The following is a 12,100-nucleotide window of genomic DNA, read 5'->3' as shown; positions in this document are numbered from 1 at the left end:
GACCCCTGTTCCTTTTGCCCCCATGAATATCTATTCTCTCTCACGCACAGGCAAACATACGCACATGCACCTCGTGAGACCTGGGATCTGCCCTAGCCCCCTCAGTTCCCAAGTCAAACGACTACATCACGCCACGGTGCTTGCTCAGGGGAATCCATGCTCCCTCTGCTAACCCACTAGGGCTTGGGAGCCCCCACTGAGCCCACAATGCCACGGAAATTCTTGTTGGCTCCCCCCCCCCAAAAGGGGCCTTTCTAGCTTGGAAGAGCTCAAAGCTGACAGCTGCCTCCTGCCATGTCAGAGCCTCAGGGGCTCCAGGGCCGGGAGGGTAGAGTGAGGGGTGGGACTCTCCTCCCCCACCCCTGCCACCCTCCCCCTTTTCACTGTTGCTTTCTATGTATAGCTCCCTAGATCTTTCACTTTTTTAAAAAAAAATGCGTTTTGTGTAGAGAATAAGGAACGTGAATCTTTTTATTTTGCAATCCTGGTCCAGCTAGATACCGGGAGCTAATTGACCTTTTAACCTTTTTCAGTGGCCACCTTTTGGTTATCAATGTACCTAGAAATATGTAAATTAGATTAAATTTCTCTCTGGAAACACCCCAGGGCAGGCAGCCAGTGTGTGTTTTTCTGTTGAGTGGACAGGCTGGCACTGGTTGACAGCCGGGACTGGGGATCAGGATTGTGGCTGGCTAGAGGCCCTGGGTTTCCCTGTTGGCCACCAAAAGACCAGACACAGCTGGTGATAAATCCAAGTTCTCAGCTGTTGGCCCTTGGTACTATGGCTGATGGGGGGGTTCCGGTTGCCTGGGGCAGTGGAAGTGAGCCAGAACAGAAGGGCTGGTTGTGTTTAAGCAGCAGCAATAGCAGGTCTGCGAGAGTAGTTCCTGTCCTGGTGCTTTTACCCCTTGAGGGTGTTGGGCAGAAGCATACATCTCCTGGGAGCCGTGGATGGGAAAGAAGTTCAAAGCCGGGACTTGGCTATCTTTAAGAAAGGACTTTAAATGATGTGCTGGGGACCTTATCATAGGCTTGAACATAGCAGGCAAGTGCTCTGTCACTGAGCTATACCTCCCTAGCTCCAAAATAAATGTCAGGAGGAGACTTCTGAACCCACATAACAAGGGGGAATGGAACTACTGACTTTGTTAGTTTGTTTTTCAAGACAGCATTTCTTTCTGCAGCCCTTTCTATCCATGAATGAGTTGTGTAGACCAAGCTGGTCCTGAACTCACAGAGATCAGAGTGCTGGGATTGAAGGCATGGACTACCACTTCCCAGTCTGGCTTTTTGTTTGTTTAGTTTTGCTTTGTATTTTGTTTTTCAGACAAGATTTCTCTGTGTAGCCTTGGCTGCCCTGGAACTTGCTCTGTAGACTAACCTGGCCTCAAGCCCAAGATCCACCTGGATCAAAGGTGTGCTACAACTGTCTAGCTTGCCCAGCCTGATTTTATTTTTTTAAACAATGCTATTTTCTTGCTCAGCTATTTACTGAACGTTTCTGAGGTGATAAGAGTCTTCTGTTGGCTCCTCCTACTTTTTTATTCCATGTGTCTTTTCAGTTCATTATTTTCACTAACCAGCCAAGTGCTGGAAGGTGACAGCAGCAGGCTCCTACCCAACCCTGTTTTTTTCTGCCTCCCTACTGTGTGTCTGTGCCTGGGGAGGAGGATTTAACAGGCTCCTACGGCAAGCCTGCAGGGCTATTCTTGGCCTAGGTATCTATTCTTTTATCTGGTGGCTCTTCTCATCCTCTACTGTCATTGGTCATATGCAAGACAGGAATGAAGTGGGATTTCTTATGGTAAGAACTGACCCAAACATGTTTCTTCTTAGCAGGATTTTTAAGTACAAAAGTAACAGAGTAGATTTTGAAAGTTCCTGTGACAGAAACAGTAACATGTACCCATTACCGAACACTGATAGCTTTTCCTAAAACTCCTGAACATAGCTTAAATCTCTGCTTAAACTCCATGGTCTCAGAAGAAGTAGCCTTAACCTTTGGCCTGAGCTCAGCTGGTAACATCAGAAACTAAGCAAGACCTTGGATGAAGTGACAGCTGTGGCAAATGACACAAAGGAAAACTGCATGATCTAAAGGGCATATCATGGGTCCCTACCTTATTTTGGATGCCAGACAGTATGTCACCCCAAAGAGGCATGCACATAAAGCAGACTTCTGCTGCATGTTCTGAGTTCACATGCACACAGTGCACTGCAACTGGCAACTGGCTTTCTTCCATGGGGCATCAAGGTCTGCAAAAGTCTGGGGAGGGAGTGTTAGGACATTTTACCCTGGACAAATGGTAAAAATAAGCCCATGTTAATCACAGCAACAACCTAATCTATGCTTCTCTACCTCCCTTTCCTCATCTAAATTATGAAGAAGCACAGTTTTGGCTATCATATCAACTGGGTTTCAGTATGGTATTTTGAAGGATCTAGACTTTTAAAGAATGTCATTAGCCGGACATGGTGGTGCAGGCCTTTAATCCTAGCACTCGGGAGACAGGCAGGTGGATCTCTTGAGTTTGAGGTCAGCCTGGTCTACAAAGTGATTCAGGACAGCTGGGGCTCAATTACACAGAGAAACCCTGTCTGGGAGGGAGGAAGCCATTATTATTTCTCCGAATGAAACTGCTGACAAGAACTGAGAGATGGTGCAGTGGCAAAGAACACAAAACTGCTCTGCGGAGGACCTGGGTTTGCTTCCCAGCACCCACATGGCAGCTCATAGCCAGTAACTCCAGTCCAGGGTATCCAACACCCTCTTTAGACCTCCTGAGCCACTAAATATGCATGTGGTTGTACAGACATACATTCAAGCAAAACATGCTTTTTTTGTTTGTTTTTTGAGACAGGGTCTCTCTGTGTTAGCCTTGGCTGTCCTTGACTCACTTTGTAGACCAGGCTGGCCTCGAACTTAACAGTGATCTGCCTGCCTCTGCCTCCCAAGTGTTGAGATTAAAGGCATGTGCCACCGCGCCTAGCCTTAAACATTTCTTAATACCAATACAGCACCTACTTTAAATTTTCCTGAAACCAATACAAGGTGCATACCTAAACACAATAAAGGCATATGGGCAAGCCAATAGTCCACATCAAGTTAAATGGAAAGAAGGTTAAATTAATTCCAGGGACAAGACAAAGCTGCCCACTCCATATCTCTTCGATATAGTACTTGAAGTCCTAGCTAGAGCAATAAAGCAACTAAAGGAGATCAAGGGGATACAAATTGGAAAGGAAAAAGATGATAGGACACAGATGATATAGTATGCATAAATGGCCCCAAAAGTTCTACCAGAGAACTACAGCTAATAAACAACTTCAGTAAAGTGGCTGGATACAAAACTCAAAAAATTCAGTAGCACTCCTATATACAAGCAACGAACAGGCTGAGAAAGAAAATTAAGGAAACTCATTCACAATAGCCACAAATAACATAAAGTCAAAGACCTGTATGACAAGAACTTCAAGTCTCTGAAGAAAGAAATTGAAGCTATCAGAAGATGGAAAGGTCTCCCATGCTCATGGATTAGTAGGATTAACATAGTAAAAATGGCCCATCTTACCAAAAGCAATCTACAGAGTCAATGCCATTCCCATGAAAATTCCAACACAATTCTTTACAGACAGACCTTGAAAGAACAATTCTCAACTTCATATGGAAAAGCAAAAACAAACAAAACAATAGTTAATCCTGTACAATAAAAGAGCTTCTGGAGGTATCTCCATCTCTGATTTCAAGCTGTACCACAGATTAACGTGGTACTGGCATAGAAACATACTGCTGGATCAGTTGGAATCAAATTGAAGACCCAGAAATAAATCCACAAACCTAGGACACTTGATTTTTGACAAAAGAAGCCAAAACCATATAATAGAAAATTGATAGCATCTTCAACAAATGGTGCTAGTCTAACTGGATTTCTATGTGTAGAAAAATACAAATAAGTCCATATTTACCCTCCACAAAACTGAAATCCAAGTGGATCAAAGACCTCAACATAAAACCAGATACACTAAATCTATTAGAAGAGAAAGTGGGGATCAGCCTTGAACTCATTAGCACAGGGGACAACTTTCTGAATGGAACACCAATAGCTCAGGCTCTAAGATCAACAATTAGTAAATGAGACCTCATGAAACTGAAAAGCTTCTGTAAGGCAAAGGACACTAACCAGAACAAAATGACAGCCTACAGATTGGGAAAAGATCTTCACCAACCCTACTTCTGACAAAGAACTAATATGCAAAATATATAAAGAACTCAATAAAGTAAACCCCGACGTACCAAATAATCCAATTGAAAAATGGAGTACAGAGCTAAAGAGAATTCTCAGTAGAGATATACTGTTTTGTTTTTGTTTTTTGAAACAGAGTTTTCTCTGTGTAGCCTTGGTTGTCCTGGACTCTCTTTGTAGACCAGGCTGGCCTCCAACTCACAGAAACCGACCTGCCTCTCTGCCTTCCAAGGGCTGGGATAAAAGGTGTGCGCCACCATGCCTGGCAGTGGAGGAATACTGAATGGCTGAGAAGCACTTAAAGAAATGCTCAACAGGGCTGGAAAGACAGCTCAGAGGTTAAGAGCACTATATGCTCTTCCAGAGGTCCTGAGTTTAATTCCCGGCAACCACATGGTGACTCACAACCATCTATAATGTGATCTGATGCTCTCTTCTGGCATGCAAGTATATATGCAAATAGAAAGCTTATAAATATGAAAGAAAGAAAGACAGACAGACTGTGGTACATTTACACAACAGGATACTATTTAGCTATTAAAAACAAGCAAATGGGTAGAACTAGAAAAGATCATCTTGAGTGAGGTAACCCAGACCCAAAAAACACACATGGTAAGTACTCACTTATAAGCGAATATTAGCCATAGTACAGAATAACATTTCTACAATTCACAGGCCCAAAAAGCCTAAGCAACAAGGAGGACCCAAGGGAGGGTGCTTGAATCTCCCTCCGAAAAGAAAATAGAACAGACAGCTGAAGTGGATGTAGAGGGAGAGTTGGGTGGGAGAGAGGTGGAAAGGGGAATGGAGGTGGGGATCAGGTGGAGGGGGTGGAGGAGAGAGAGGGGAAATCAATAGGGACATCTCTGGGACAAGCTGGAGACCTATGATGGGGTAGGTTCCTGGGAAGATATGTGGTAGAGTCCTAGTAGTGGTGGATATGGAAATGGAAGTGGCCACCTCCTATACCCAGGCAGGATTTCCACTGGGTGGGGGACACCAACCACCCCACAAAACCTTGGACCCAAAATTTACCCTGCTACAAGGTGTGTGCAGGGATAAATATGGAGCAGAGATTGAGGGAAGGCCAAACAATGCCTAGCCCAACTTGTGACCCACCCCATTGGAGAGAGCCAACCCCTAACACTATTAATGATATTCTGCTATGCTTGCAGGCATAGATTAACATAACTGTCATCTGCAAGAGTCCACCCAGCCATGAATCAAAACAGATGCAGAGACCCACAGCTAAACATTAGGTAGTGTTGGGCAGAAAGGTGGGGGGAGGGGGGAGGTGGGCTGTGAAAGGATTAGGGGAAGGCTAGAGGGACCCTGAGGAGACAAGAACTCCACAAGAAGACAGAGGAGTCAACTAACTGATGACCATGAAGGCTCAAAGAAACTGAACCACCAATGAAAAAGCATGCATTGACTTGACCTAGGTCCCCTCCACATAAATAGCTGATGGGCACCTTAGTCTTCAATGAGGGTCCCCTAGGAATTAGAGCAGAGGCTGTCTCTGACATGGATTCTGTTGCCTGCTTTTGGCACACTAGCTGAGCTGCTTTGTTGGGCCTCAGCCAAAGAGGATGTCCTGATGTGATTTGATGTGCCAGGGTGGGAGAAAGGGAAGGGAGAAAGGAGGAAGAGAGTGGGAGGGTGGGACCAGGAGGAGAGGAGAAAAGGGGCTGTAATAGGGATGTAAAGTAAATAAAATAATAATAATTTTTTAAAACTTTACTGGAAATAAATGAAATTGCAGCACAAAATCCTCTGGGAAACATTAAAAGCAGTTCTGTGCCTACATTTAGAAAATCAAAAGGAGAAAAAAAAAAAAAAACCTACTGGTGTTAAGTAAAAATTTAAAAAACTACTGGAGGCCAGCCTGGTCTACAGAGTAACTTCCAGAACAGCCAAAACTACACAAATTTAAACAACTAGAACAAAACACAGAAAATTTGGTAGATAGTAAGAAGTAATAAAAACCAGAGCCAGAATTAATGAAATATAAAAATACAAAAGACCAATGAACCTTAGCTCTGCTTCTTTGAGAAGAAAGATAAGGTACCAGGCATGGTGGCGCATGCCTGTAATCCTAGCACTCAGGAGGCAGAGGCAGGTGGATCACTGTGAATTCAGGCCAGCCTGGTCTACAGAGTGAGTCCAGGACAGCCAGTTTACTACACAGAGAAACAGCTACACAGAGAAACCCTGTCTGGAGGGGGGGGTAGGGGTAGGACAAGATTGACAGACCTTTAGCTCAATTAACCAAAAGTAAGAGTAGACCTACATTGACAGAATCAGAAACATTAAAATAGGTATCAAAGAAATTCAAAAAATCAAAAGGGAATACTTTGCATTCCTAAACACAATAAAGGAAATACAGAGCAAACCAATAGCCAACATCAAATTAAGTGGAGAGGAGAGAAATGAAAGCAATTCCACTAAAATCAAGGGCAAGACAAGGCTGCCCACTCTTCGTATCTACTCAACAGAGTACTTGAAGTTCCAGCTAGAACAATAAGATAACTAAAGGAGATCAAGGGGATACAACTTGGAAAGGAAGAAATCAAACTATTGCTATTAACAAATGATATGACAGTATACATAAATGGACCCCCAAATTCTACCAGAGAAGTCCTACAGCTGATAACCACCTTCAGCAAAGTAACTGGATCAAAAATTAACTCCAAAAGTCAGTAGCCCTCCTTTATAGAAATGATAAACAGTCTGTGAAAAAAAAAAATGCAGGAAGCAACGCCCTTCACAACAGCCACAAACAATATGAAAATATCTTGGTATAACTCTAACCAAGCAAGTGAGGAAGTTTTTGAGACAAAAGTGATCCTAGCTATCTACAAATTCACCAATTTAGTGTGTAAATTAGGCTTCCTGGAACTCACAAAGATCTGCTTTCCTCTGAGTGTTGGCATTAAAAGCATGTGCCACCAAGCCCAGCTATTTATTTTTGAGACAAGGTCTCATAGTGTTCCTCCAGGCTCAGGTTCCCAAGTGAGTGCTGAAGTTACAGGTGTGTGAGCCACCATGGCCAGGTTTTGTCTATTTGAAAATGCGTCTTTCATTCTCCACAGTCGAGTGGAGAGTGGGGTCTGACTTTCACACGAACTCTAGTGCCCCATATTTGACCACGTCCCCTGTATGGGGAGGCCTGGTGGCACTCAGAGGAAGGATAGCAGGCTACCAAGAAGAGACTTGATACCCTATGAGCATATACAGGGGGAGGAGGTCTCCCTCAGTCACAGTCATAGGGGAGGGGAGTAAGGGGGAAATGAGAGGGAGGGAGGAATGGGAGGATACAGGGATGGGATAACCATTGAGATGTAATATGCATAAATTAATAATATAAAAAACATAATAAAATTATGTCATCTACATATTTAAAGAAAAGGAAAGAAAAGAAAATGCGTCTTTCTCTTTTGCGGTGTTGGGGAGCTCACACAAGGACTTCCATATATGCTAAGATAAAATGTTCTTCCACCGAGCTATAGCCTCAACCCCTACAAATACATTAGTGTTATGTAATGATTAATAAGAACATACTATTTACTTCGTGAAACTGGCTTCCATTCTTTTTTTCCCTCCCTGAGACAGAGTCTCATTGTAACCCACAGTGGCTTAAAACTCATACAGCATAATCTGTATTACAGGAGTTAGCTATACCACACGTGACCTGGTTTATTTTAACGTTATCTCACCTACTGTTTGGCAGGACCTGATTTAGCGGTTAGATATTAATTTTCTCGTTACAACGTGGCTTAAACATTCTCATTTTAGAGCTGAAGGCCAAAAGAATACATAAATGGGTGTGACTAGCATTTCAGTGGCGGAGCGCAGGACAGTCGCCTCTGCTCCGGCTGGCGAGGGCCCAGCGAACAGACAGCTGGCGCGTGTCACGCGTGGGCTCGGACCTCTGGGTTGCACGCAACTCCTCCCCTTCGAGAGCTACCTCACCAAGTCTCAGCGGCCCATAGGCGCAGGCCTTTGTTAACAGGAGGCGGGAGTAAGGCGGGTCCATCAGGTTGGCAGCATCTCCAACCACTGTTGCGAAGCGTTGTAGAAATAGACAGGTAGCTAAACCAATGGGCGTGAAGGCCGGGACTGGCACGAACCAATGAGGTAAGGAGGCGGGGCCGGGGCGTGTATGGAAGGGGCTCCAGGGATTGTTGTGGCGTCAGACGCGTTGAGTAGCGGTCTGTGTCCACGGCTCGGGTATTCGCTGCCGCCATGAGCTACACAGGTAGGCCCATCAGGGTAAGGGCGCCTCCGGGTCTGGGTGGGACAAGGACGGGCTGAATCACGCCTGGTTCGCCCACGTCTCCCGTGGTGGCGTGGTCACTGCCCTCTGTGGTCACAAAATGGCGCCTCAGGCTCTTTGCTTCGGGGTCGCATCCCTCAAGCCTCGGCTCCCGGTGACCTCAGCCGGGCATCCCGGACTCCTGGCTGCTCGAAGCTTTGCTTGAGTCTTCTGTGACCGTGGGGCTCCGGGCGTCGACGTTAGGGCCCAGCTTCTACCACCTCCGCCCCTGGCTGGTCCCCCCACGGACCTCCACGTCCTAAGACATCGCTTTTTTCAGGCCTGAGCTTTTGAGATCAGTCCGTTGTGTCGACTGCTGTCGCCATTGCCTTCCCGTCGCCGTTTCGGTGCAAAACGTCTCAGATCCTTCCTCACGCCACTCCCCTCTTCATCTGGTCCAAAGCTGGGAGAAGCGCCAGCCGCTCCCCCAACCCCCATGGGAGGAGGGTATATAAATAGTGAATATATGAAGGCTCTGAGCTGGGCGGGAGCTTTAAATGCCGAGCTTGAACCTTGGCGAAGAATAACTACTTTCCACATTAATTGACTCAACTCACCGAATCAGGTATTGGAAAGCCAGTATGAATTCTGAGAAAATTTTCTTAAGCAGCTTGTAGGCGAGGGCAGACGTTAGTGGGCCAGTAAATTAATGCACATTGTATTCCTGGGCCCTGGGTACCCTGAAGGGATTCAGCCCTTACATTATAGCTTCGAAGCCTCTAGGAAGAGCTGAGGTTTAAGAGAGCTAAGCTGAATAGGAGAAAAGTAAAGATAGCAGTAAGTGCTGCTGTAAAGCATCCAGGGCTGGAACCACCTACCTTCTTAGATCGGTGGTATTTAAGCAAAGAGGGAGGTGGGTGATGAGCGTGGTGGTGGGGTGTGGAATATGCTTAAGTGACTAAATCATTCCTGGGTGAGTTGCCAAGGCTTCCTGGATTTGCCTTGGCAGTGACCAATGAAACTTACCAGTCAGCGCCATAGACAGTGCCTCCCACTCCGCCAGAGGTATTTCAGGATTGAACTTAAGTGGTTGCTGGGTAACCCACGTTCTACTTGGAATGTTCAAAGCTTTGGATGGAACCTGAGCCAATACCAGTCGTCCTAAGCCCCTGGATCAAAAGCTTGCCAAGAACCTTGGCTTTTCTTTTTATTTCTTTTCTTTTCTTTTTCTCTTTTGGTTTTTTTTTCAAGACAGAGTTTTTCTGTATGTAGTTAGTCTTGGCTGTTCTGGAACTCATTCTGTAGACGAGGCTGGCCTCAAACTCCTGCCTCTAGTCCTATGGGTGACATGCCCAGCTGAACCTGGTGGGTTTTCTAATAACCATCCCCTAGGCTACTGTTTCTCGATTAAAGTGATTTTGCCCGCCTCACCTGGCAATATCTGGAGTGTCTTAGAGTGTGGAGGGGTCTGGTATGCAGTGCCACTGACATCTAGTGGATAAAAGGTAGAGACGCTGCTCTGCAGCCTGAAGTGCGCATAGTATGGCTTCCACCACAAAGAACTTTTTGATGCCAAACATCTGAGGTTGGGAGGTTTTGCAGCAATATTACTTGGAAAAGAAAGTCATTAAGCTGGGCAGTAGTGGCGTACACCTTTAATTCCAACACTCGGGAGGCAGAAGCAGGCAAATATTTGTGAGTTTGAGGCCAGCGTGGTCTACAAAGTGAGTTACAGGACAGCTAAGGCTAAACAGAGAAACCCTGTCTCAAAAAACAAAAACAAAAAAGAAAATCACTTAAGTAGAACTCATGCTTAATGTCTCTAGAATGAAGATGTAATTCTCCTTACCAGGTCTGACCAAGAATTGAATTCTTCTGCATTTAGAAACAGGGTTACTAAAGAATAAGAGGGAAAATGCTTGGATGTTATGGGATAACTTGATAATGGAGCATTTATTTTTACAGATGAGGAAAGTGAATTAGTTCACTAATAGCCAAGCTTGAATTTCACCTTCAGGTCTTATAGGCTATAATTCTGAGTTTTGTGGGCAATGAAGTAGCCAAACTAATGAGATAATGATTAGTTTTCCTTTCATCTTCTTAGAGTAAAAAGCCAGCAGTAACTTTATAATATGGTTCTGTCCCTTTAAAGAAGCTGATTAGTGGTGGTGCACGCCTTTAATCCCCATTACTTGGGACACAGAGGCAGGGATTTCTATGAGTTCAAGGCCAGCCTGGTCTACACAGTGAGTTCCAAAACAGCCAGGATAAAGAGAAACCTCATCTCAGGGGGAGAAAAAAGCCGACTAGAAAGCTGGGACTTGTGGTACATTCTTATAATTCCAGAGACAGGTATATAAATTCAAAATTCAAGACTCTGTCTCAAAAAACAAAACCCATAGAAGATTATTAAATTCAAAGATATTTTAAGACACTTTGTTTGTTAAGAATCCCATACTATAACTCGCGCTGGCTTCCCATCTTTTTCTTTCTTTCCTTCTTTCTTTTTTCAAAACAGAGTTTCTCTGTGTAGCCTTGGCCTCAAACTCACAGAGATCCTCCTGCCTCAGCCTCTTTGATTGCAGGGATTAAAGGCGTGCATCACCACGTCCAGCTCTGGCTTCCCATCTTAAATGTAGCCCAGGCTGGCCTTGAACTCATGGCAATCCTCCTGCTTCATTTTCTTTGTATTGGATTAAGTCACTTAACACTAACTTAGCAGTTAAGTCTTAGAATCTTTGAAGTATATGCCACTGTTACTGTGTGTATGTGTGTGTCTATATGTGGGTCTTTGCACCTTGTGTGGATGACATAGAAGCCAGAAGAGGATGTTGCATCCTCTAGAGTTTGAGATACAGGTGGTAGTGAGCCAAAATGTTGATTTTGGGAACCAAACTCAGCTTTCTGTAAGAGCAACACATTCAACTTTGGAGCCTGTCTATAGTATGGAGTCGAGAGGATAGGAACAGGAGAAAAACAGCAGGAAAAAAAATCTGGGAAAAGGCCTTCAACCACAGGAATTTTTATAAAACACTTATCCCACAACTTCATTGTATTCTGAAAATCACAAGTGCTGTAGCTGGTGGTTCTAGCCTAGCTTACATTTAAGGTGACAGTTGTCATCTGAAAACTTGCCTGGCACTGAAGCCTCTGCCTTCAGCATGACTCAGACTCCTGTATCTGGCAAATTGATTCTAGCTGTGGTTGTTTGCCACGTGGGTTTCTCTGTGGGGCCACCAGAAGAACCCTAACATTATGGCAGCTGTTTTCCTCCAGACAAGAAAAATCCAAGAAAGAACAGTACAGAAGGCTCAAGTCAGTCATTTCTCCATGACTTAGTGGTCACACTGGATACTTCTGTTACTGTGGGGTGGGGGTAAAGGAGCTGTATCATCTCAACAAGGCAGAATCGTTGCAGGTCATCTAGAGGTTGGTGTCAGTGTCCTTCTCCAGCTGTCTGTATTTATAACACTGGCTTCTTCTGGATGACAGGCAAACACTCAATCATTGAGCTACACTCTTCCCCTCTTCTCTCTTCTCTCTCTTTCTCTCTCTCTCTCTCTCTCTCTCTCTCTCTCTCTCTCTCTCTCATCCCTCCTCT

At 44.8% G+C, this 12,100-nt stretch overlaps 1 protein-coding gene across 1 annotated transcript in view; it reads left to right on the top strand.

Annotated features, from left to right (window-relative positions):
* Window positions 1–8,374: 8,374 nt before the first annotated feature.
* Window positions 8,375–12,100, top strand: part of Akap8l (A-kinase anchoring protein 8 like) — a 38,156-nt gene continuing 34,430 nt past the window's right edge. The window contains exon 1 of the mRNA XM_051170716.1: window positions 8,375–8,502. Coding sequence (XP_051026673.1) covers window positions 8,490–8,502 — 13 coding nt within the window. The 5' untranslated portion in view covers window positions 8,375–8,489. The remainder of the gene's footprint in view (window positions 8,503–12,100) is intronic.

Source organism: Acomys russatus, chromosome 28, assembly GCF_903995435.1.
Source record: "Acomys russatus chromosome 28, mAcoRus1.1, whole genome shotgun sequence".
NCBI classification, from domain to species: Eukaryota; Metazoa; Chordata; class Mammalia; order Rodentia; family Muridae; genus Acomys; species Acomys russatus.
The sequence above is the reverse complement of the archived record's forward strand: the minus strand, read 5'-3'. Positions and strand labels throughout refer to the sequence as shown.